Source organism: Helicoverpa armigera, chromosome 12, assembly GCF_030705265.1.
Source record: "Helicoverpa armigera isolate CAAS_96S chromosome 12, ASM3070526v1, whole genome shotgun sequence".
NCBI lineage: Eukaryota > Metazoa > Arthropoda > Insecta > Lepidoptera > Noctuidae > Helicoverpa > Helicoverpa armigera.
In genome coordinates this window covers 11524679-11546144 of record NC_087131.1, presented here as the reverse complement: position 1 = coordinate 11546144, position 21466 = coordinate 11524679, and the positions used below count along the sequence as shown (strand labels likewise).

Genomic DNA, 21466 nt, shown 5'->3' with positions numbered 1-21466 from the left:
AGTCACAATAGTTCATAAACAAAAGATATTAACATATAATAACATTAAAAGTCCTTGTCATGAACAGACAAGTGGACCGGAAAATATGTAGCAAAAAAAATGAGTGACAAAAAAGTTGACTTACTGTGGGAAATATTAGGTTATGTAGGACAAGTCCTTCATACAGTCTACTATTAAAATTGTTTTATAGGGTCAGCCACAGAAATCTTACTAATTTTTGACACACACTCGATTAGAAAAATACTTCTCCACTAGCGAACCACCTCTCTTCATGGCTTTATGTAAACCTATAAACCCATTTACACATAAATCGTCAGGAACGTCTCGAAATTCGAGTTGTGGCGTGACTCCAACTTCTTCACCCTCAGGGTCCATTTGGTCCTGTATCGGACATACTCAGTATGACATAGTAGGGTCACGTACAGTCAACTTCAGGTTAGTGGTAACAGTTTTATAAGAAAATCGTACTTATTACTTTTGAGTAAAGGTGCATGACAGTTACCACTGATGTGCAGTCTACCGTAGAGCTGCGGCGTTGGTACTGCAAGACGCATACAGAACTGTTGGTGGTTCGGGTATCTTTATAGGCCGTCTATCTAAAAATTTTACTAACTACAAAATATCATGATTCTCATATTATTTATAAGTTGCTCGTATCAACAACCAGTATAAAAAATGTAACACGCGAAAATCCCTTTTTTTGTTTACCATCGTAATGTGGGAAATAATTACGTTCTAATAGTTCTTTTAAATTATCAACTGTATCTTTTATCATACATGACATGTCAACATTTTTTTGCGTTCTGTTTGGTGCTGATCCATTTAATTGAAATCTATTGTTGTCCATTTGATAAAAGATTCGATCAATAATTTAAACAAGAGTTGTTTTTTTTTTCTATTTACGGATATATTATGTAGGTACGATTAGGACTCAAGCATCATACTTACTTAGTATACATACTTACTTTAAGAAATATATTTTCCTTATCGTTGCCAAAAAATTCATAACAACATTACAGTGACTTTAATACCCTTTACGCTGTAACGGCTACATAGTTTGAGATGAAATTATGCATCGAAATATATGGGTTGTAACGGATAGAGGACACTTTTTTAGATCCACATGCTTGATATATAAGACATGTTAGACTTGGTATAAACTCTTTACTTACTTCATTCTAAGTTCCATATCTCATTAATAAATTGACTTTAGCCTTCCACCTTCTTACACGCCCTTGTTGCATTAGGAAGCATATAAGTGTCATTATACTGCTAAAATTGATGGCGTGCCATAATCACTAGCTTTAATAAATCGTATGTGTGACATTGGTATCACTGTAATCACTTTTCGAGGTAAAGATTTTACTTACATATGTAATATAATCCTTGAACGATATAATAACTTCTATTGCAAATTTTGTCTCAGTCGTGCTAGTACTTTAAAACACCGTGCAGTTATAAGTACTGTAGTCAATCCAGCTTTACTAAAAACCATAAATACGAGTAAAATATTTTTTTCAACCAAGTATCTTTTTCATTTTATTCTGAACAGCTGGATTCGTATGAAAGGAGCTACCCCATTGTATTCACCCCAACCCCATTTAGTTCTAATTTTGCAACTAGATGGCGCTGTACAAATCCGCTCGATTTCTGAATCGCGGTGTTAAGATTCTCCGCGGCCGAACGACCCTCGCGCCGTACTGTGGTGAACTCATACTTACCTGGCGTAGGGGATACCGTGATCAAGAAGGCGGTTCCCCCAGGGCGAGGTCCATCCATTGCACTGCGGATGGGTTGACCCCTGCGATTATCCCTAATGTGGATAACTCGGACGCGTAATTTTTGGTAGTGAGGGACTGCGTTCGCGCTGTCCCTCTTCATATTTCCTTAAAAATCAGCAATTAAGCCAACGGTAGTGATGCTGTGATGCTAGCCGATTATCAGTATACGGCGACTGTTCTCATGTAAGGAGATCGGCCAATACGGGTGTACTTCATACCGTATTACTTCATACCATAGTTATATTATAAGGAACAAGAAAGGAATGTTTTAACTGATAGATAAGGTCAATAATTAGACTGTAAGATAAATCATCATTCAAAATTATAAACAATATTGCCTTGTAGAAAAGTTCCTTCGTATAGTATTGTGTAAAATCGTATGTAAAAAATCCTCCAGTGGCCGCTGAATAGAATTTTTGTCCAATTTCAATAAACAACGCCATTTCGAAAAGGCAAACTCTAAAATCATTGAAATCGAAGGTGAAACAGCCAACTATCTTCTAATTACAAGTGAGCCCTACCCTCAAAAGGGCAACAATAACTATTCTGACCTTTTAAAGTAGCGCAAAATTTGTCACCACGAGGTCAGGGTCATTTCGTCATTGCGTGACATCCTGCCATTGAGTTTATTTCATCTAGAACCATGACTGGTACTTTGAAACCTATAGTATTCCTTTCGACACAGTCTAGTACATTTAGGTAATAAGTTTCAGGTATTGTTGTCTCAAAAAACAATTAGATAAACTAGTTTTGGAGACTACAATGCGAAAATACGTTTTGGAGTGTTGTAATTGAAAAGGGACATTTATTGGTAATCTCGGTTATTATTGTTCTTGCAAATAAATTATGATAATACCTGGTTTGTTTTATGTGATTTGTTTTCTAGCTTTCATTCTTTATTCACAACAACCATAATATTTTGTTTGTGGTATTGTACGGAAAATCATAATAATAATTGCTCCAGAATACAGTATACTGTATGTCATGGTATCTATATAGGGTATGGTCATGGAACTTATATAAAATTGCATAGCCTTTTGAAATTCTAGGGCTAATATGTTACGTATTACGTACCTATTATGAAAAAAATTAGAGGGGCTTATATTGAGTACAGGACATCCATAAGCTGATATCATGATTTTTATTCAAATAAATAAAAAGACAGTTTAGAAGTTTTTCAATAAGTAATTAATAAATACATTTATTAGAAGTGAAGTGTTACATGGAAGCGTATTTCATCAGTCTCTTGTTGAAGCCAGAGGTCTCCATCGCAGAACGTTGCTCAGCTGTGCAGAATGCTGGAAATAGAAGTGTTTATGAAGTCAAATCGTACACTTTGTTATTACTGTCCATATCAATATCCATATTAATTACACAAATTAAAGGTTCATTAAAAATATGTGCTCTCAATGTATTTTACTGTTGAAATTATGACAAATTATTTTTAACGATTTATTAAAATCAGTCAAAATATTATTTTTAATCGATTGCCCAAAAAGGAGAAAGTGTTTAATGTAAAATTTAGATATTTGTATTTTTTAATGTTTCCGCATAAAATTCAAAAGCACACTCGTTATATGAAAATGGCAATAAGCGTTCAAGTTTTGGTCAACCACTGAACATAATCTTTTTTGTCTTGTCATGAAAAAAAATTGAATTACTTTTGACCCAAGAATAAATAAAACAAACGGGGTGAGCTAAATAAAACCGTTTAAAAATACTTACGGACAGTACTAGGTTCCCAGCCAACAAATTCGCCGGTCCTTTCATTTTCAGCCTTAAGCCAATCGTGCAAAGGTGCAAAATACTCCAGCACCCCACTGGCATCCATGTTGCGTTGTCCAGTTAGCGCCTCCATTGCATCAGGCCAGGGCTTGGAAGAACCCAGTTGGAGCATTTTACTGGAAAACAAAAAAGGAATTATTTAACGTTTTTTTAGAGTATCCACAGAAATTCTAAAGAAAATAGCGGAACTATTTTCCATAGCACAGTTGTCTAACTAAACGATTAAAACCTTGTATACTTATAAATATCCGTAACTACCACAAGCTTGAGAAATAATTCACTTTCATTTTAATTTACTAACACGAAACTTTGGAATGTTCTTTTAAACAAACATAATCTTGGGAGGTGGAGTTCCATGCATGAAATCCGTTTATATAAGTACAATGAAAGTCATTGTACTTATATACCCTATACCCTATATACCCTGCAGTATTGCCTTTTTCTAATCTTAACTTAACGATGACTTTTACATAAAAGAAAAAACAATCAACAGTTTTTGAATAAGGCTAGTCCGAAAAATATCTTTCACGCTTACTCTCACAAGACTCCTACAGAAACCTAAGTCGACATCTACAAATATACCAAATCTAAATTATTCCTTCCTTACCCCAAAGCATTGCCAGCCTCCTTGCTCTTGTAGATGTCACAGTTGGAGAGCAGCTTGTTCTCATCCCCAGTGGTGTACTCCCCAGCTAGCTGACACAGGGATCGGTGGAATTGGAACTGAATGATGTAGGAAATGTAGTACCTGGAGAGATTAGAATAAATTTGAATTATGGTGAATGCGTATATCTATCGGAGCCGAATACTGCGAGTGGATCGAACGAATCATATTGAATCAGATCTCGTTCAGTTTCTGGGGCGAATAGAATGCGACAAAGGCGCCAAAGAAATGTACGATTTCTTATTTTTCTAACATTTCGTTTGTCATTTATTTGATACTTTCAGTTTCAGTTTTGTTCATCGCGTTTGATTCTAATAGGTGATCGTTCACCATTAGTTGTACGACTAGGTTTGGTTTGATGAGACTCCTTGTGAACAAGTTAACTTGTCTGTATTTGCAGTTAATTGTTTTGCTCTTAATATACCGTAGGCTCATTAGTAACCTCGTATATATTTCAAGATCAGCAAAAATACATTATAAGCCCATTCTCACCTCATATACTCCACATCAGCCGAAATATGATACTTGGCAGCGGCATCGAAGTCATCTTCAGACCTCGGTGCAGGAGGTTCAATGCCTTGGAGGGCTTCCCTCAGCTGCCAGTAGTGACAGTTGTAGTCCTCAGGAGTCGTGGTGCCTCGGAAGACTCCGTAACGGAACAAATCCAGGAGATATCCGAAGGGAAGGAAGACTATCTTGTCGAGACCCTAGAAGTATAGAAATACAGTTAGATATCAAGTAGTTTTAAATTCATGCATTGGTTATTTTCTGAAACCATATGGTATTTGTTTAAACAGGCAAGAATTATTTAAATGTTCAAGTCACTCTAGTGTTGTGAAACACCAAAAGAACTGAATAGATTTTAATGAAATTTGTTGCACATGTAGACATGTAGTCTAAAGTCTAAGAAAGTGTATAGACTATCTACTTTTTATCCGGATGCAGTTGGTAATTTCCTCGAGGCGCGGGAGGAAAAGCGTTGAACGGCAGACAGTTATCAGGGAGAGTGCTTACCATTTTATAAAGCTGATTGATGTTAAACTCAATATCCTCGGGTCCTTCTTCTAGAAGACCCATGACTCTCAAGTGTTTCGGTGTGGCTACTGACAGAGCGATGACGTCACCCACAGCCTCATGGAATCCTGAAATTACAAATACAAATTAACGCTAAAAATGTTCGAATAACGCCTGAAATAATTATAATAGTCAGTGAAATAACGAGAAATGTCTGTTAAAAACTGCCAGAAATCATATCTGACAGATAAACTATAACTTTTGGTTTTGGTAATATCTGGCAGGATTTATAAGCAACTTTTATTTAGCAGATAGCCTTAACTATCAGATAAATTACTGACACTTTATGAGTAACCAATGAAACTCAACATAGATTCAACATACCAGGATTAGCTCCGGCCCTATAGATGACGGGTTGATCTTTGTATTGCAAGTAGTACTGGATGTGACCCATCTCGTGATGAGTAGTCTTGAAGAACGCATCTGTGATCGTAGTGCATTGTTTGATCCTAGCAAAGAAAGCATTAATATCAGAAACACCAGGTAATAGCTTAATGCCAAGTATATGATTATAGTACATATGAAAGTGCATAGTGAATCATATTTTTTTCTCTCTTTTGTGGCAAATATAATATTTATGTATACTGTATTATGAATTAATATCCATATACTGTAACCTATATATGTTTTTAAACTAAATATCAAAGAAAACTTTGCACCTGCCCCTGTTATTTCTCCACCATCACTGGACAAAGGTCCACTGGGAGAAAAAAGTCTAAAGCCGCTATTGTACAAAATGTGCAATAAGTAAATACTTATTTACTTATTGCATACTAGCTTTTGCCCGCGACTTCGTTCGCATGGAATAGTGACTTCCAGCATATTTTTGGTTTGACCAATAGATGGCGCTATATGTCCGGAATTTTTTTTTTTTTTTTGAAATAAAACTATCCTATGTCCTTTCTCAAGTTCCAAACTATGTCTGTACCAAATTTCACACAAATCGGTTCAGTAGATTAGGCGTGAAGAAAAGACAGACAGACAGACAGACAGACAGACAGATACAGACAGAGTTACTTTCACATTTATAATATTAGTTAGGATTAAGTTAATTAAATAATTAATAAATTAATATGTTAAGTTAAACGATAATGTCTCAAGCCTTACAAACACTGAAGTTATAATATTTCAGCTATACCTATCTAAACGTACCTGAAATCTTCACCATCAAAGAAGTCCCAGGCGGAAGCATGGCAGACCATGTCACGTCCGTCATTAGGTTTCTCGATAATCGATCTCTCCCAAAACAAGTCAGGCATGGGCATCAAGTCCAGAGAAGTAAAGAACTCCTCGGCGGTTTGGAAGAACTTCAGTGCTGTGTAGTTCTGGAAATATTAAAATATTAGAATTAGAGAGCATGTACTGTAGAAGTCAGTTAGGCAATGGCTTCAGGTAAAACACTAGTACTTGATTGTTTCTGATAATATTGGAACCCTATATCAAGGTAGGTTAGTAGGATCAACGTAACTAACCTGAGCTTGTAGAGCACCAGTGATATCAATTTCAGCCTTGTCGGGGTACGGTCTGGTGAACTTCTCCACATTATTCCAAGTTTGAGCCCAAATGTTACCTGGAACATGCAATGAAGAATAAATGCGAAACGTAAAAAAATAGCTGAGGTAAGGATACCAAAGCCTACTAAAGTACCTATGTCAAAATCTGATCCCTGATGTCAATCCCAGATGCATCTTGCTATATCAGTAAAGTGAATAACCTAGTCACTTATTACATTATCAGTTATATATTCGTATGAAGCAATATTTAATACAGAATTAAAAAATAAGTAACAAGGCAAAAACACTTCTAAACTGACGTAATAGAGTTCAAAATAAAACTCCAAATCAACAAGATCTTACCCAACAAATGCGCAGGGATGGGTCCTCTCGCCGGCACAACATCTTCTCCATACTTCAGCCTAAGATGCCTCCTCACGTATGCATGGATCTGCTGGTAAAGAGGCTTAATCTGCGCCCAAAGTGCTGCAAACTGGTCTTCGCTGTCATCAGCCTCGTATTCACTCAGCCACCATTCTGCTACGCTGTCGTAACCTGGAAATAAAATAAGATGTTTTAGTGATTGTGGTTAACTCATTTGAAGTTGGCAAAAGTATTTTTATTTATTTATCTATTTAACTATTTATGTACACACTTACACAGTAATCACTTGACTAAAGAAGGTACTGCTTATTTCTAATAAAATCTCTTCTAGCAGACCTTGTACTTGATTAATGCTGAATAAGTTATCATTAATATCGGCAAGCAGTGCTTAATAATAAATTAATGGAGTCTATTAGTAGTGTAGTAGTTAATAGCAAATAGTGTGTGCAATTCTTACGGACATATTTAAAGAAGCATACTAAAAACATATGAAGTTTCTCTTTGAGTCATATACTAAAAAATCTCTTCGCCTCGAAGTAAGCCAGGATTCGTCAACCTGGTCTAAGTTGACTGTCATTCAGATATACCAACCTTCATTGGTGGTAACATGTCCATGTGGTAAAACTGAGCTTTGAAACGTAAAATAGCTTAACATAGCAATAATAACAACATAAAATACTAACGTTTATATCTATTATTCCGTGGCTTGCTTACCGTTCAACTTGGCAGCCTCATTGTCCATAGCGACGTACTCAGTGAAGTTGCCCTTGGAGGCGGCTCCGGCGACCCTGTGCCACTCCAGCCAGGTGTACTTCAACTCCTCAGGGTCGTTGCTGGTCGCGAAGATATTTGTTACCTCTGTAATATTCATTAGGATGTTAACTTTAGAGAAAACCAGATAACTAGGTTAGAGTGTATCTTTGATTTATTACTAGCGGTTTTGCCCGAGCACCGTGGGAACAATACGGCTCGTGCCGGGACAAATACAGCCCATATTACTAAGCAAGAGTGTAGCTTTCAATGAAACAGTGAAAGATTTTTTTCAAAACGATTCAGTAGTTTCGGAGCCTTCAGGATGCCAACCAACAAACACCAAAAAATGTTTCCTAAGCAGTATAGTATACGTAAGAGAATAGTACTACTACATTACCTGGTTCCACATGTAAATCACACTTGGTCCTATCCTTATAATCACAAATTGTGGCTTTAGCGTACGTCGACTGCATGTTACTGATGGCATTGATCAGTCTCTCATTCAGATCCTCAGGCAGAGCTGAAGTACCAAGCTTGGAATACTTCTCGAACATTCTCTTGAGATCTCGATCTTCATACTCGTGCCAAAGGTAGCTCATTGTGTCTTTCCAGTATTCTTTCTCTTCTTCTGCCAATTCTAACGATATTTGAAGCTAAAAAAAATTAAAAAAGAAGTTTTGTTTACTTCAACATGACTTTGTGAGGTCAAAAAATCAATAATTAGGTTAAACATCAAATATTTCCAAAATTAAGCCTCCAAAGAACAGGTTTTCGATGTATGCCGGCAATTTAATAAATACACCCGAATTCAAATGCGTAACCCGTACCGACCGTAACTTTTGAATAATCTTATTTGATCTTACTAATATAAAATGTTCAATGCGTTTCTCGTATCATCATTCGATCTTATTGCTTACATTCTCTAGTTGGACTTATATGAAACATAACTTGGTTGTATACTACAAACAATACATCACAAATCTCACTCACCAGTCTATTCTCATTAGCCTTAGTAATATTGCTCTCATAGTCCCACGTGGCGATCGTCTTCTTATTCTTGGCTTTAGACATGATCTCATCCAGGTTCCTCATGTAGTCTCTGCCGGCTGCTTCTTCGGCCGCCCTTTCCACCGCCCGCCCCTTAGCAGCCACTATGAAGACGGACGCGATCGCGCCCACTAGGGCTAGCTCGCCGATGATCTTCATTATCAACTGTGAAACCATTAGTTATAGTTACTATCTGGTATTTTGCTAATACATGTTCTATCCACCTTAAGACTTAGGGAAGGTTCATATCTGACGGCATGTTCCGTTTTATACTAACGGTCGCGTAACCCCAAAACGAACAAATATACGACAAAACATTCAACCATTCACACACAACCGATGATGTGTTAGCGCGTCGATCATATGTACATTTACAATACGAGATATAAACCTTTCCTGAGGTCTCTCCTATTATATGTTTTGATCACGACTGTCAGCTGTTCTTTGGGTTTAGGATCGGTTATTACCCAGTCTTCCTGATCAGTAATATAAATTCAGAGTTGTACTACTATGGTTTTAGATAAGTTCAATCTTATATAACTTCTACTGTTATTAATTACTGTTCAATCTTATGTAACTGTAACAATCAATTTACGAGAGGCATTCATAATATTTTAGTACCTATTGTTTCTTCGTACCTGCCGCATTAGATTTTGTATGAGTGTGACAGATTCTATTTATGTAAATAATTATTTTCTGTAGTTTTATCATCCTTAGCAAAACCTGTGTGAATATACATAAGCAATGAAGTAATTAATTTTATATCTAGTTCAGCAACTACCATTTAACTGGATAGGTACACCTTGACCCTATGCAGATATTTTTAAATCTCTTCACGTATTTAAAAGTACATAGGTGCTTCATATATTCTTACTCTGGGAAATAAATAATTGAAGATTCACGTAGAGAGAGAGAGAGAGAGAGAGCCACTAATTAAAAAGAAACTAAGTTAGTAAACATCTGCGCGCAAAACGTTAACCATGGAATTTTAAAAACGAAAATATTATGCAAATATAAATACAAATCATTGAACCATATTTTGGAGTTTTGTTAACCACGATATCAATATGAAAATGAGCATAAACTAGACACACTAAAACACCACATATTTTCACCAATAATGAGCCTAGCACCACACACAAAACAAAACATGAACAGAGCTTAACAAAATAAAATACAGAACCAACCTGCCAGATTCACAAGACCACACAGTTTCACAACTGGGAATGAAGCAAGCAATCCTATATCAATGCATAAATAGTGAAGCCTCAGTCTAAAAAGTCAGACAAAACAGCGTGTCAAGGAATAAGTTGAGGTGAATGATCCAACGAACAATATTGTTAGAGCCAAATTGAGCAGAACGAATGGTAAAAAGAATTATGAAGATATAGGTAACCTCGACGATGTTTGTGTGAAAAAGTTAGTAGGTATTTGAAGACAAGTTATGTAATGCGTGATTGAAGAAAATATGGATTTAACAATGATAGACAAGATTTAAATGATATGGAGATGAGAAAGTTGAGATACTGATGCCTCAGTCTAAAACGTTAGGCAAAGCAGCGTGTCAAGGAACATGAGAGGTGAATGATCCAACGAATAATATTGTTGGAGCCAAATTGAGCAGAACGGATGGTAAAAAGAATTATGAAGATATAGGTAACCTCGACGATGTTTGTGTGAAAAAGTAAAAAGGCATTTGAAGACAAATTATATAATGCATGATTAAAGTAGAGAGTAGAGAAGACAAGCAAGAATAAATGATAGAGGCCTATTTTTGCCAATTAACGGCGGATTATAGAAACATTTTTTGTCTAGAGAGCTATTATTTACTTATTACGCTTCGTAGAGAAAGACAGTTGTCGTTTAACCTACGGTTTCTGCAAATGACTGCCGGTAAAGAGGGAAACCAATAATGATTAACAACAATTTAAACAACATGGTTGAGAGCCAGGACAGCCTTCAAATGAATATGTTTAAGAAGCGCAATGGTCCACTTCTATTTTGATTGTTTATAATTTGTACCGTGTCGAAGTATGTCAATTTGTAGAGAGATAAGTAAATGCGCATAAAAAAGGTTTTCAAACATCCAACCAAGTCTAGACGCAGTCTATTTTCGTAGATTAATTGAAGATTCACATTGCAGTGAAACTAATTCAAGCAATTAATTTAGAACGAATCCAATATCGATTTCAAAGATAGATAAAGAAACTTCGATTACACAGAGACAGACAGCGATATATTTTTCGACAATTCAAATCTCAAGTAGAAAAATATCTTCATAATCTCTATATCTTCCGCAATTTATATCATGAACTACATATATCTTATCTACTACAAGAGTTGTGTAACTGAGAAAGAAATTTTCTGGTGACAACCAAACAATCTTATAGTTCAAAGTAAATAGACGTAAACCTTTTAAAAATGGTCCCTTTTAAATTTATTGGGCCTAGTTAGATAATAGATACATTCTAAATCATCACATCACCAAAATATCTCTGGCGCCTACAAACTTTGAAATAATAAACTCAGTAACTTCTTGTAACAATTGCGCAGACATTTTTATCTTCATTTGCTTCTCATCCTTACCATCTTCCTAGATCAGATCAATCGAAAAAAAAACTAGAATATTCTTCTTGCACCTTTTCTTCACAACTAATTCTTTAAACTCAGTTTAAGACTATAACACCCCAAAAAATGATCTTCAATACTGCTTGTACTTACAAACAAAACCTTCTTAGCTGTCTGGCTAAAATATCCACAAGGCATTTTCCACCAAAATTTTGTCACTTCTCACACACTACCATCACTACTTCTGAATGTGGTCAAACCATTGGTCTACACTCAAAAACAGTAATTATCATGTAAATTAATTACTAACGTGTCATGCTTTTAAGATTTCAAGAGATTCGTGTGACGAGAAAATTGGAGGCGAGACCAATGCGACTGGTGGATGTTTTAGACCAAATGACACAATGTTCAATGTTCAATATTACTAAAATACTTTGCAATTTGTTTAATATATTTTCCAAGAAGCAATATCAAATAATTGCTAATCAAATAATACTACGAAAGAAGAATCTAGACCAAACGATAAACACGCAAGTATGACGTAGAATCTTTAAAGGCGTAACTTAAAGACAAAGTATTTCACCATTCTTTCCTTCTTCTAACACAATTTTTCTCTTACTACAATACCAAAAATAATTGGGCTATATCTAATTGCCGGTTAAAAAATTGAGGAACTCTTTGGAACTGCTTGACGTTTTGAAAGAACTTTCATATGCCACATTCATAATAAAAAAATAACGTTGACTTTGCTGTAGCACATAAACTCGTCCCAATAGCTCCCGTCAAATATTCACTCGGTATTCATAAACGCAAAACATTGTTAGTCAAATATTTGTGACCATTTTGTGGCACATTATTGTCTTCTGTGTAAAGAATACTTGAAGGTAACAGACGGAATAACGGATGGGCACCAGAATCTTCTAATGTTATTTTTGTACATCAACAATACAAGTAGTCTCAATGTACCCATCCATATTTAAAAAAAATATATGAACTAAAATAATCCATTTCGGGTCATCGGAGGGGTCTGTCAGACTCTTACTGGCTGAAATCCATTTACTCAACAGTCTTCAGTTACCTTTTGTCGAAAGCACGGTTGTTAACAAAGTACCTTGCCGCACCCCTAACGCAAACGGGTATTCACCCGCCAGATATCACGTTAGCTTTGCGTTAATTTAATAATGAGTTAGCATTTTACCCATAGTAGAAGGCAGTTTTTTTCAAATAATATAGGCAAAACATTTCTTTCAATAGGTACCCGGAGAAAAAAAATCTTAAGGTACGTGGTTCAAAAGTTTCAGACATAAAGTCATCTACATACGCATACGAACACAGCCACAAAACATTATGCTACATATTATCCGAAGGAATTTTATAAATTAAATATGCAAAGCCAGATATTTCTTTTACCTTTTTGAAAATTCTTATCCGCAAACAAATAATAAAGTAGGTACATAAATAATTACTCACAAGACATCGCTTCTGCTCTTTCGATTTCATCCCAAAATGTAAATTCTTGACCACAACTTTTACAAAACATTAAGACCTGATCCAAATTTACATAAAACTAAACCTTGTTATCTGATGCACAAAGCTTATATTTGTTCGACACGACTTGGTGAGCAAGTTAAATAAAATTTTCTTTTAATTAACGGTAAGATGACGATTCTCTTTGATGACATTTCGCACTATAATAAGCCTGCAGAGCTGCAATCTACTGAATTTTAAATAATTGCTGTTAATTACAAAATTATGAGGAAAATTAAGCTTTTTCATCTTTTGGTTCTATATTTATCTTAGAACTATTAAGTAGAAGGGATTTAGAACATTTTTAGCTATACAAATCTTTTACAATAGTTTATGCCTGGGCCATGAGAGGAAGATAGTAAACCACGTAATATAACTGACCTTTAACTTCTATTCAACATCAATAACGTAAATAAACTCTTTCTTCAATCAATTGAGCCATCAAAAACTGGGTTACTCCTATTAAATTACTGCTCCAACTCTTGCTAATAGTATAAATCCAAAAGTGAGACTTTGGACTGTCATGCTTTCTCGCCGAAATAGCTAAACCAATTGAAATAAAATTTGTCTTGGAAATAGGTATCCTAGAAACAGGTATTGCAGGACTGTAGTTCGAGACGTAGTCGCTACAGAAGCGGGAAAAGTTTATTATATTCATAAGGTTTCTTATTCAAACAAACACTTTATTCCGTCCTTCCTCCTGTCTGTCTGTTAGTCTGTTTGACATTATAAATAACAATTTACGTCTTTTCCCCGTTCCGCCTAGTTTATGTACCTACTTTGTAAGCGTGAAGGATAATAACAGCTTTCTGAATGACCTAAGATGTCAAACTACATTTTATTGATTCATTCATCGTCATCTTCATAAAAAATCCTGACCAGCAGGTTCAATTTAACCCTATTATAGTTCTCCACATATATTTACTGTTGAAGCCAGCCATTCAATGCCTAGTGTATAAGCAATGTTGTAGCCAACTTCGCAATGGCAAAGTAATTTGACAGGAGCTGCATCTGCAACTCCATCACACTGAACGCTCATTTAACTGTCTATAGACTATAGATTTTCTGCGTCATCATTACACACTTAATCTTCAAAACTAAAATATTCGTCAAATTGCCTAGGTTAATGGTGACTCTCAAAACTTCAAGTTAAACTTTTAGAAGATTCGACAGAACTGGTAAAAACAATATTTAAAAATAATGCTATAGCAACAAAAAAAAGTTGTGTCTCTTACCGGCTAGTTCCTTCGTCTATCAACCACACACTACTATTTGAGACGGGATGCGATACGTATTTATCTAAAGCACTCCTTGAATGATAATCCGTGTCAGTACAATTGGCGATACATACTGATACAAACCCGATCGGTGTTTGTTTTTTTTCTTTTTGTCTGTTTGTCATTTTTGGTCGATGGTCTGAGGGTTTCAAAACGGGTCTTGTAGGTGTGTGGGTAGGTGTATGCAAATTTTATTTACTTTTTCTTGCGTTTGATAATGTTGATGTTTTTTTGGTGATGGCGGTTTTAGGCCCAAAAAATATTTCAATTTTGCAGTAATGGAATTCAAGTCTTTAACTTGTTTTCTTTGTTTACTTAGGTTTTTAAATAGGTCGTCGTGGTGGCCTAGTGGGTAAAGGACCAACCTCAAGTACGAGGGCGCGGGTTCGATCCCAGGTCAGGCAAGTACCAATGCATCTTTTCTAAGTTTGTATGTACTTTCTAAGTATATCTTAGACACCATTGGCTGTGTTTCCGATGGCACGTTAAACTGTAGGTCCCGGCTGTCATTGAACATCCTTGGCAGTCGTTACGGATAGTCAGAAGCCAGTAAGTCTGACACCAGTCTAACCAAGGGGTATCGGGTTACCCGGGTTACTGGGTTGAGGAGGTCAGATAGGCAGTCGCTTCTTGTAAAGCACTGGTACTCAGCTGAATCCGGTTAAACTGGAAGCCGACCCCAACATGATTGGGAAAAGGCTCGGAGGATGATGACTTAGGTTTTTAAATCTATGGATGATCTGTTCTTGATGATTTTAGAAGTCTGTAAAAAAATAATCAATTAAGACAATGATTTGGGATTATCAAATTGGACTTACATAATGTCAGAATTGTATTTCACTCTAGTTTCATGATGAGCAAACCCACTGTATGAAACCAGTTTCACGACGTTATTCCCATGCACTTGTCATTGGTTCAAAAGCAAACGTGTTTGTTTTGCATAAATATATTCTCTAGGATTTTTCCTCAAAACTTCGTGTTTGGAATCAAAATATTGAACTGAGTTTATTTACTTTGATAACCTTGATCCTGACATTGATGGAGGTAATCAGAGAAATATTCTAGAACATAGATTATTTTTGAATCCAATTCAGATCTCCTACAGTTGGACATAAAATTATGGCAAAATTAAGGCAATCACTATTGAACCTATCAAAACCCATTGCTGCCATGTTGCTGCCAGTTGCAGTGTCATCAGTCAGCATCATTTTCGAAATATATGTCGCAGGTGTTCGAAGAGTCCTCTTTCACTCAGTCATTTCAACACCCAAAAGATAACAGCATCTGCCACATCCGTAATCAGACATCTACGAGTATTTATCAGAACGCCACTTTGCACTCACTTAAAATTTTGTCGATCATATCTTTATCTGTGGAGATATGAAAGTGTAACTATGTTTGGAACTTTAGTAATACGCAAGTCATGGTTCTAGCCTAGCAGATTATACTAGTCATTCTTAACTTTATTTTTACAAAGATCTCAACAATCTATTCTGTAAGGCATAATTTGGAGTTTCCAAATAAACGGTATCATCATCTGCCTAGTCTTTTTGGTCACCTTCCAATCTCACTGGATGTAGCTGAGTGTTAAAGATGAACCGAATGCCTTCTGTCATCCTCGATCGACTTACCTGAGCAACCCTTCGGTAAGACTGATTGTCAGTCTTTCTGGCTTCTGATTACCCGTAACGACTACCAAAGACGTGAGACTGATCACATGACATAAAATAAAAGACCTCAAGTTCCTTATAAAAAAAACGTTTATTATGAATACTGTGTTGCTTGTCTGCTATCAATTAGACTAAGTGTAGTAAGTACTGGACGCGTCACGACTCCGCTGCCTCCTGTGCTTCGGGTTTGCTCGCCTCCTTCGCGCTTAGCGCCGCTCGCTGCTCCGCCGTGCAGTATTCTGAAAACCAGAGGAAGATCATGTGAATTGAGGAACTTTATACGGCATGATAAATTAAGAGACAGAGAATCGATGCCAACAAATTACCAGGCCTATGAAACAACAGAGTAGATTGAGGTTAAATGCTTTTATAATCGTAAGAGTATTCAAATGGATAAATAGTTTGACGATCACTAGTCTAAATCATAGAGCAACATCGAGAGAAAACTGGTTGCGTAGTGTTGTTTGCGTTTAGAAACAGTACACCCAGTTTGCTACACGCGATACATTGCGCATAGCAACGCTCTTTGACGCCAATTGACGCGTTGCCGCAAGATGCAGAGGGCCCAAAGCGCTCTATACTGATGAAAAACTATAAATACTAACGTGTTCTACTTGACTCCCATCCGATAAATTCTCCTGTGCGCTGATTCTCCGCCGTCAGCCAGTCGTGGAGAGGCCTGAAGTACTCCAGCAGACCATCGGCTTTCATTCTTCGCTGGCCAGTGAGGGCTTCCATTGCATCGGGCCAAGGCTTCGAGGATCCCATTTTGAGCATATTCCTGAGGACATAATAAACTTTTTTCTAAGTTTGCTTGGTAAAAAGCTTAAACTGCTTGGTAAAAAGAGTATCTAGGTCTTATTTCGAACCAGTCAAAACCACTTCTGATGTTGCATGATAACAAGGACTAGTGACGGTCCGGTATAGTTGAATTATAAACAGACTACAAAAATCTTACACACACTAAATATAATACAGACCTATTTACTTGACTTATGTTGCATTGTCTGTAAACTACAATTGTATAAACATCCAAACCCTTTTTCTCCTCTAAAAATCTTCTAACTCAAACAGAATAAAAACAGAACCCACCCCACCGCAATCAGGTAATATAACAAAACAAATGAAAACTTACGCCAAAGCGTTACCAGCAGCGATGCTCTGGTAAATGTCACAATCCACCAACTTCTTGTTCAGATCCTCGGGCACATACTCCCCGGCTAACTGGCAGAGGGCGCGGTGGAACTGGAACTGGACTATGAAGGAGACGTAGTACCTGGAATATTGGAGAACACATTATATGGTAAAACCGTAAAGATAGATTCTATTGGAGTCAATTAAATAATTTTGAATTTGAGTTCATTACAACATTTGTTCGTCATTGATGGCAAGATATAGCGTTCTTTTTCATTATTTTGACATCTGTACTTTGGCTCCGGCTTCACATGGTCAAAAAATTTATCACTCTATCTATTAATAAAACGCATAAAAATCGTGATCATGGCCTATTACCTATGTTCTACAAATAAAAATATATGATTTGATAGATAGTTTTTGTAACATAAATTATATGAACGGTCTGCGTTATATTAAACTAATATTATAATAAAGCTGCGTTTCATGAAAAGACTTTGTCAGTTAATTTGAACGGGCTGATCTCAAACACAAATATTCAAAAGTGAAAAATTATTTCAGATTGAGATAGCCCATTTATCGAGGAAGGTATGTTGGTTACTTTTATCTGAGAACGTAGGAATAGCTCCCACGGGGATCGAATGAATCCACTGTCAGAATCCAGTTTATAATATAAGTGCAAGGACTTCCATTTTCTCCTCACCTAGCATACTCCACATTAGCAGACACGTGGTATTTAGCAGCGGCGTCGAAGTCTTCCTCTGTCCTGTTGGTGGGTGGTTCAACTCCCTGCAGCATCTCCCTGAGCTTCCAGTAGTGACAGTTGTAGTCCTCAGGAGTGGTGGTGCCTCTGAAGACACCGTAGCGGAACATATCTAACGTGTAGGCGAATGGTAGGAACACTATCTTGTCGATACCCTGGGGAAAGATGGAGAGATCAGATTTAATCCATGGTTTTTGACAAATGGTTTGACGGATCGTGTTTACAAAATCATTACAAGCAATAGTGGACTATAACTGAGTTGGTCAAAAATATTAATTTAGAGAGATTTTTTAATATCGTTATTTGTATCTGCGATCCACAGCGGCACGTGGCAATACAGTTAAAAAGTTTCAAACAGCTAAGCTGATTGTAATAGACTTATTGTAATAGCTGATTTTAATTAGAATCACTTATTCAAAACTTGCTTTTGGCTAAAAAAAGCGCATCTAAATAGATTCAACTAATCAATAGCTGATGATACCACAGACGCATAGTGGTCAAAAAGGCAAGGGATATCTTACATTAAAATATAGGGAGTCTCACCATTTTATAAAGCTGATTAATTTCAGTCTGTTCATCTTCAGCGTCGCCAGTGCTCAAACCAACACGCCTCAGATGTTTCGGAGAAGATACTGACAAAGCAATCGTATCTCCTACAGCCTCGTGGAAACCTAAAATATTTACAAAATTTTGAGAACACAGAATAGTACACAGTATTGTTCCCATAGAGTTTTTCAAACATATTATGACAGTCAAATAGATACAAGTAATTCATTAAACATACTCGTATAAACATTTAAAACACTCATGTATAGGAATAAATATTTCAAGAGCCCTAGCATTGAATATGAATTCTGAAGATGTAGACCAAGCTGTAGAAAATAATCACCCATTTTATGAAAGACTGATCGAGGAAATACAATACGTAAGGGTATGGTTTGAATCTAAATACACAGACGTGATGGAGTAATCGAATTTTGTGAAAACAGGATCGAAAGATAAGGAATGATTCTTATTCGTTCCAAAATTCGAAATACCTGGATTGGCACCCTCCCGAAACTGGAACGGCTGGTTTCTATACTGCAAATAATATTGGATATGACCCATTTCGTGATGCACCGTTTTAAAATTTTCTATGTTGATTGAAGTACACATTTTGATCCTGGTATAACAGATAATTATTAGTTACCTGGATTAGCTCCGTCCCGGAATACAAATGGTTGATGACTATATTGGAGGAAGTATTGTATATGTCCCATTTCATGGTGTGTGGTCTCAAAGTATTCTTTGTCAACCGATGTGCACTGTTTGATCCTTCAAAATCAAGCCAAATAATTGTGTTAGACAAAATTTGGAATTTTTGATAATTGTTGTCCGATTTTACCTCAAAGCCATTTTTTTAAGCTGGTGAATATTTTAAATATATTAGAAACAATACAAGCTCTTCGCAAGTGACTTCGATAAGCACATTCAAGAACTACGCATGTATTAAAAGGTATGAAAATGTCGTGGCAACATTGAATGCTAATCTCTGATAAATATTTACATCCATGGAAGGTTTAGTAGCCAAGCGTACAGTGCCAAATATCGTTTTGTCCACCACCATCAGGTTTGTTATTTCTACACAGTTAAACTGACTTATTTACCTAAAGTCTTCACCATCATAGAAGTCCCAAGCTGACGCATGGCAAACAATTTCCCTATCAGTGGGCTTCTCAATAATAGAATTCTTCCAGAATTTCTCAGGCATCGCTGTCAAGTTTAGAGACCTAAAGAATTCATCAGACATTTGGAACATCTTCAAAGCTGTGAAGTTCTGGTCTTTCATGGATTGAGTGATGTCAATTTCCTTCTTGTCTGGGTAGGGACGAGTGAACGATTCTATGTTGCCCCAAGTTTGCGCCCACATGTTACCTGGAATTGTTAATAAGATAATTTAAATTCTAGAATTATTCACAGGTCCAAAACGCTTCTCGATAATTCCTAGATACCATTCACGTTACAATTACAAGCTTAAAGAACAGACCGTTTTAATTTCTGATTCAAAATGCTTTTGTTCGGTCTTCTTCTTTATGTTAGCAAATATTCACATCCTTTACGTTCATTTTCTTCCTGTCACTCTCCATTAACTTGACTTGACACATGACTTTGACTTATAATTTGAATGTAAGTCTTACCAAGTAAATGAGCAGGGATTGGTCCTCGGGCCGACACCACATGGTCTCCATACTTGTCCCTCAGTCTCTTTCTGACGTACGCATGCAACTGTTGGTACAGCGGCTTCACGTCTTCCCAGAGCTTGGCCAACTGCTGTTCAAAGTCGTCCACTTCGTATTCTGACTGCCACCAGTCGGCTACGTTTTTGAAATCTGGAATTGGCAAGAAACACTTGTGAGCATTGGAAATATTCTTTTATTCTTTTTTGTCGTATAAGAAGTACATATATTAATTCTGGTATTGTTAATGGAAGGGATACTTAGTTCTTCGAAATTTCAATCAAGCTTATTACGTCAGCTATTGAAACCGCTTATGTTGGCATATTTAACAAGTTACTTAGAACTGTCACATTTCTCGGTATTTAATATATTACTGTTTACTAATCAGTGGTGTTCATTTAAGAAACTTTTGTATCTTCATTAACATTGCGGTAGGTAACAATTGCCTTGCAAATGCATGCTGAAAACATTTTCCTTATTTACATTCTCATTGATAATCAATTGCTCACCATTAAGTTTAGCAGCCTCGTTGTATAAGGTGACATATTCAGTGAAGTTAGTCCTGGCTTTAGCACCGGCTTCCTTGTGCCACTCCACCCACAGGTGTTTCAGTTCCTCAGGGTCTTGACTCTTTGAGAACAGCTCCGTGATATCTGAAATTGGTAACGTAAACTTTATTAACGAAAATATGAAACGGAAAGTAACTATGATTGATGATATTTAACTATTCAAACTCTCAAAATGGTGTTTTACATAACCATTGTCGATTTTATGAGTCGATAGAAACAACTTAAGTTCTCAAATGGAAAAAGGAAAGAAATTAAAAAAGTGATGTACTGGCATTAAATGCAAAATGTTGCTTTGCCCTATTTGAGTCCACAATTCTCCTAAGCTATAAGCTTTCTGCAACACTTTGTCAAAAACTTGTGGAACACTAATATATGATATGAATAGGATAATTGTAAAACTTAAAAGTAGTTCGATAGTACTCTAATCAAAAGCCTCACCTGGTTCCAAAGCCAAATTACACTTGGTAGGATCTTTATAGTCACAGATCTTGGCTGTCGCATAGTTTGACTCCATTCCTGAGACCGACCTCATCAGCTGCTTGTACTTGTCATCAGGCAAAGCTGACACTCCTAGCTGACTGTACTTCTTGAACATCCTCCGAAGAGTGAAGTCTTGGAAGTCCTGCCATCTGTACATCTTTGTTTCTTCCCAAGCTCGCTTCTCTTGTTGGGAGAGTTCTAGTCGGATTTGAATCTGAAACAGTTTGCGTAAGTATTTTAGAGACCATTTGAGAATATTTGTTAAGCGGCATCATCACCAT

The 21466-nt window shown here is 36.4% G+C and overlaps 2 protein-coding genes and 1 non-coding gene across 9 annotated transcripts in view; 1 reads left to right on the top strand and 2 right to left on the bottom strand.

The window, feature by feature from the left end:
- Window positions 1-1713: 1713 nt before the first annotated feature.
- Window positions 1714-1877, top strand: LOC126054263 (U1 spliceosomal RNA). Its single transcript, XR_010277054.1, has one exon. It is a non-coding gene; the product is annotated as a U1 spliceosomal RNA (small nuclear RNA).
- A 1085-nt stretch (window positions 1878-2962) lies between these two features.
- Window positions 2963-14451, bottom strand: LOC110374326 (angiotensin-converting enzyme). Of its 3 annotated transcripts, none has more exons than XM_064037299.1 (13): window positions 14312-14451; window positions 8925-9146; window positions 8332-8587; window positions 7896-8039; window positions 7161-7352; window positions 6777-6874; window positions 6457-6629; window positions 5629-5753; window positions 5245-5372; window positions 4723-4937; window positions 4174-4314; window positions 3507-3682; window positions 2963-3079 (listed from the first exon to the last, which is right to left on the bottom strand). In XM_064037299.1, the coding sequence occupies exons 2-13, from the start codon at window positions 9138-9140 to the stop codon at window positions 3000-3002; spliced, it is 1944 nt and encodes a 647-aa protein (XP_063893369.1). In that variant the 5' UTR covers window positions 9141-9146; window positions 14312-14451; the 3' UTR covers window positions 2963-2999. The 3 variants fall into 3 exon arrangements, with proteins under 3 accessions (XP_063893369.1, XP_063893368.1, XP_063893367.1); XM_064037298.1 differs by lacking the exon at window positions 14312-14451 and adding an exon at window positions 13020-13064; XM_064037297.1 differs by lacking the exon at window positions 14312-14451 and adding an exon at window positions 11703-11794.
- A 1644-nt stretch (window positions 14452-16095) lies between these two features.
- LOC110374328 (angiotensin-converting enzyme) overlaps window positions 16096-21466 on the bottom strand; it is a 35407-nt gene continuing 30036 nt past the window's right edge. For 4 of the 5 annotated variants that reach the window (XM_064037229.1, XM_064037233.1, XM_064037232.1 and 1 more), the window contains exons 3-12: window positions 21144-21399; window positions 20646-20789; window positions 20098-20289; window positions 19567-19834; window positions 19110-19234; window positions 18464-18591; window positions 17861-18075; window positions 17159-17299; window positions 16629-16804; window positions 16096-16262 (exon numbers count right to left, since the gene is read on the bottom strand). In XM_064037229.1, the coding sequence (XP_063893299.1) occupies window positions 16180-16262; window positions 16629-16804; window positions 17159-17299; window positions 17861-18075; window positions 18464-18591; window positions 19110-19234; window positions 19567-19834; window positions 20098-20289; window positions 20646-20789; window positions 21144-21399 (1728 nt within the window). In that variant the 3' untranslated portion in view covers window positions 16096-16179. Of the gene's footprint in view, window positions 16263-16628; window positions 16805-17158; window positions 17300-17860; window positions 18076-18463; window positions 18592-18957; window positions 19083-19109; window positions 19235-19566; window positions 19835-20097; window positions 20290-20645; window positions 20790-21143; window positions 21400-21466 lie in introns of all 5 variants that reach the window. The other variant, XM_064037230.1, reaches the window with a different exon arrangement.

Coding starts and splice junctions, on each gene's coding strand:
- LOC110374326 (XM_064037297.1), bottom strand. CDS start 11,747: ATGCCTTGTGGATATTTTAGCCAGACAGCTAAGAAGGTTTTGTTT. Junction 6,630..6,776: donor CTGGTGCTCTACAAGCTCAG/GTTAGTTACGTT, acceptor TAATATTTCCAG/AACTACACAGCACTGAAGTT. Junction 3,683..4,173: donor GAGGCTGGCAATGCTTTGGG/GTAAGGAAGGAA, acceptor TTTGTTTTCCAG/TAAAATGCTCCAACTGGGTT.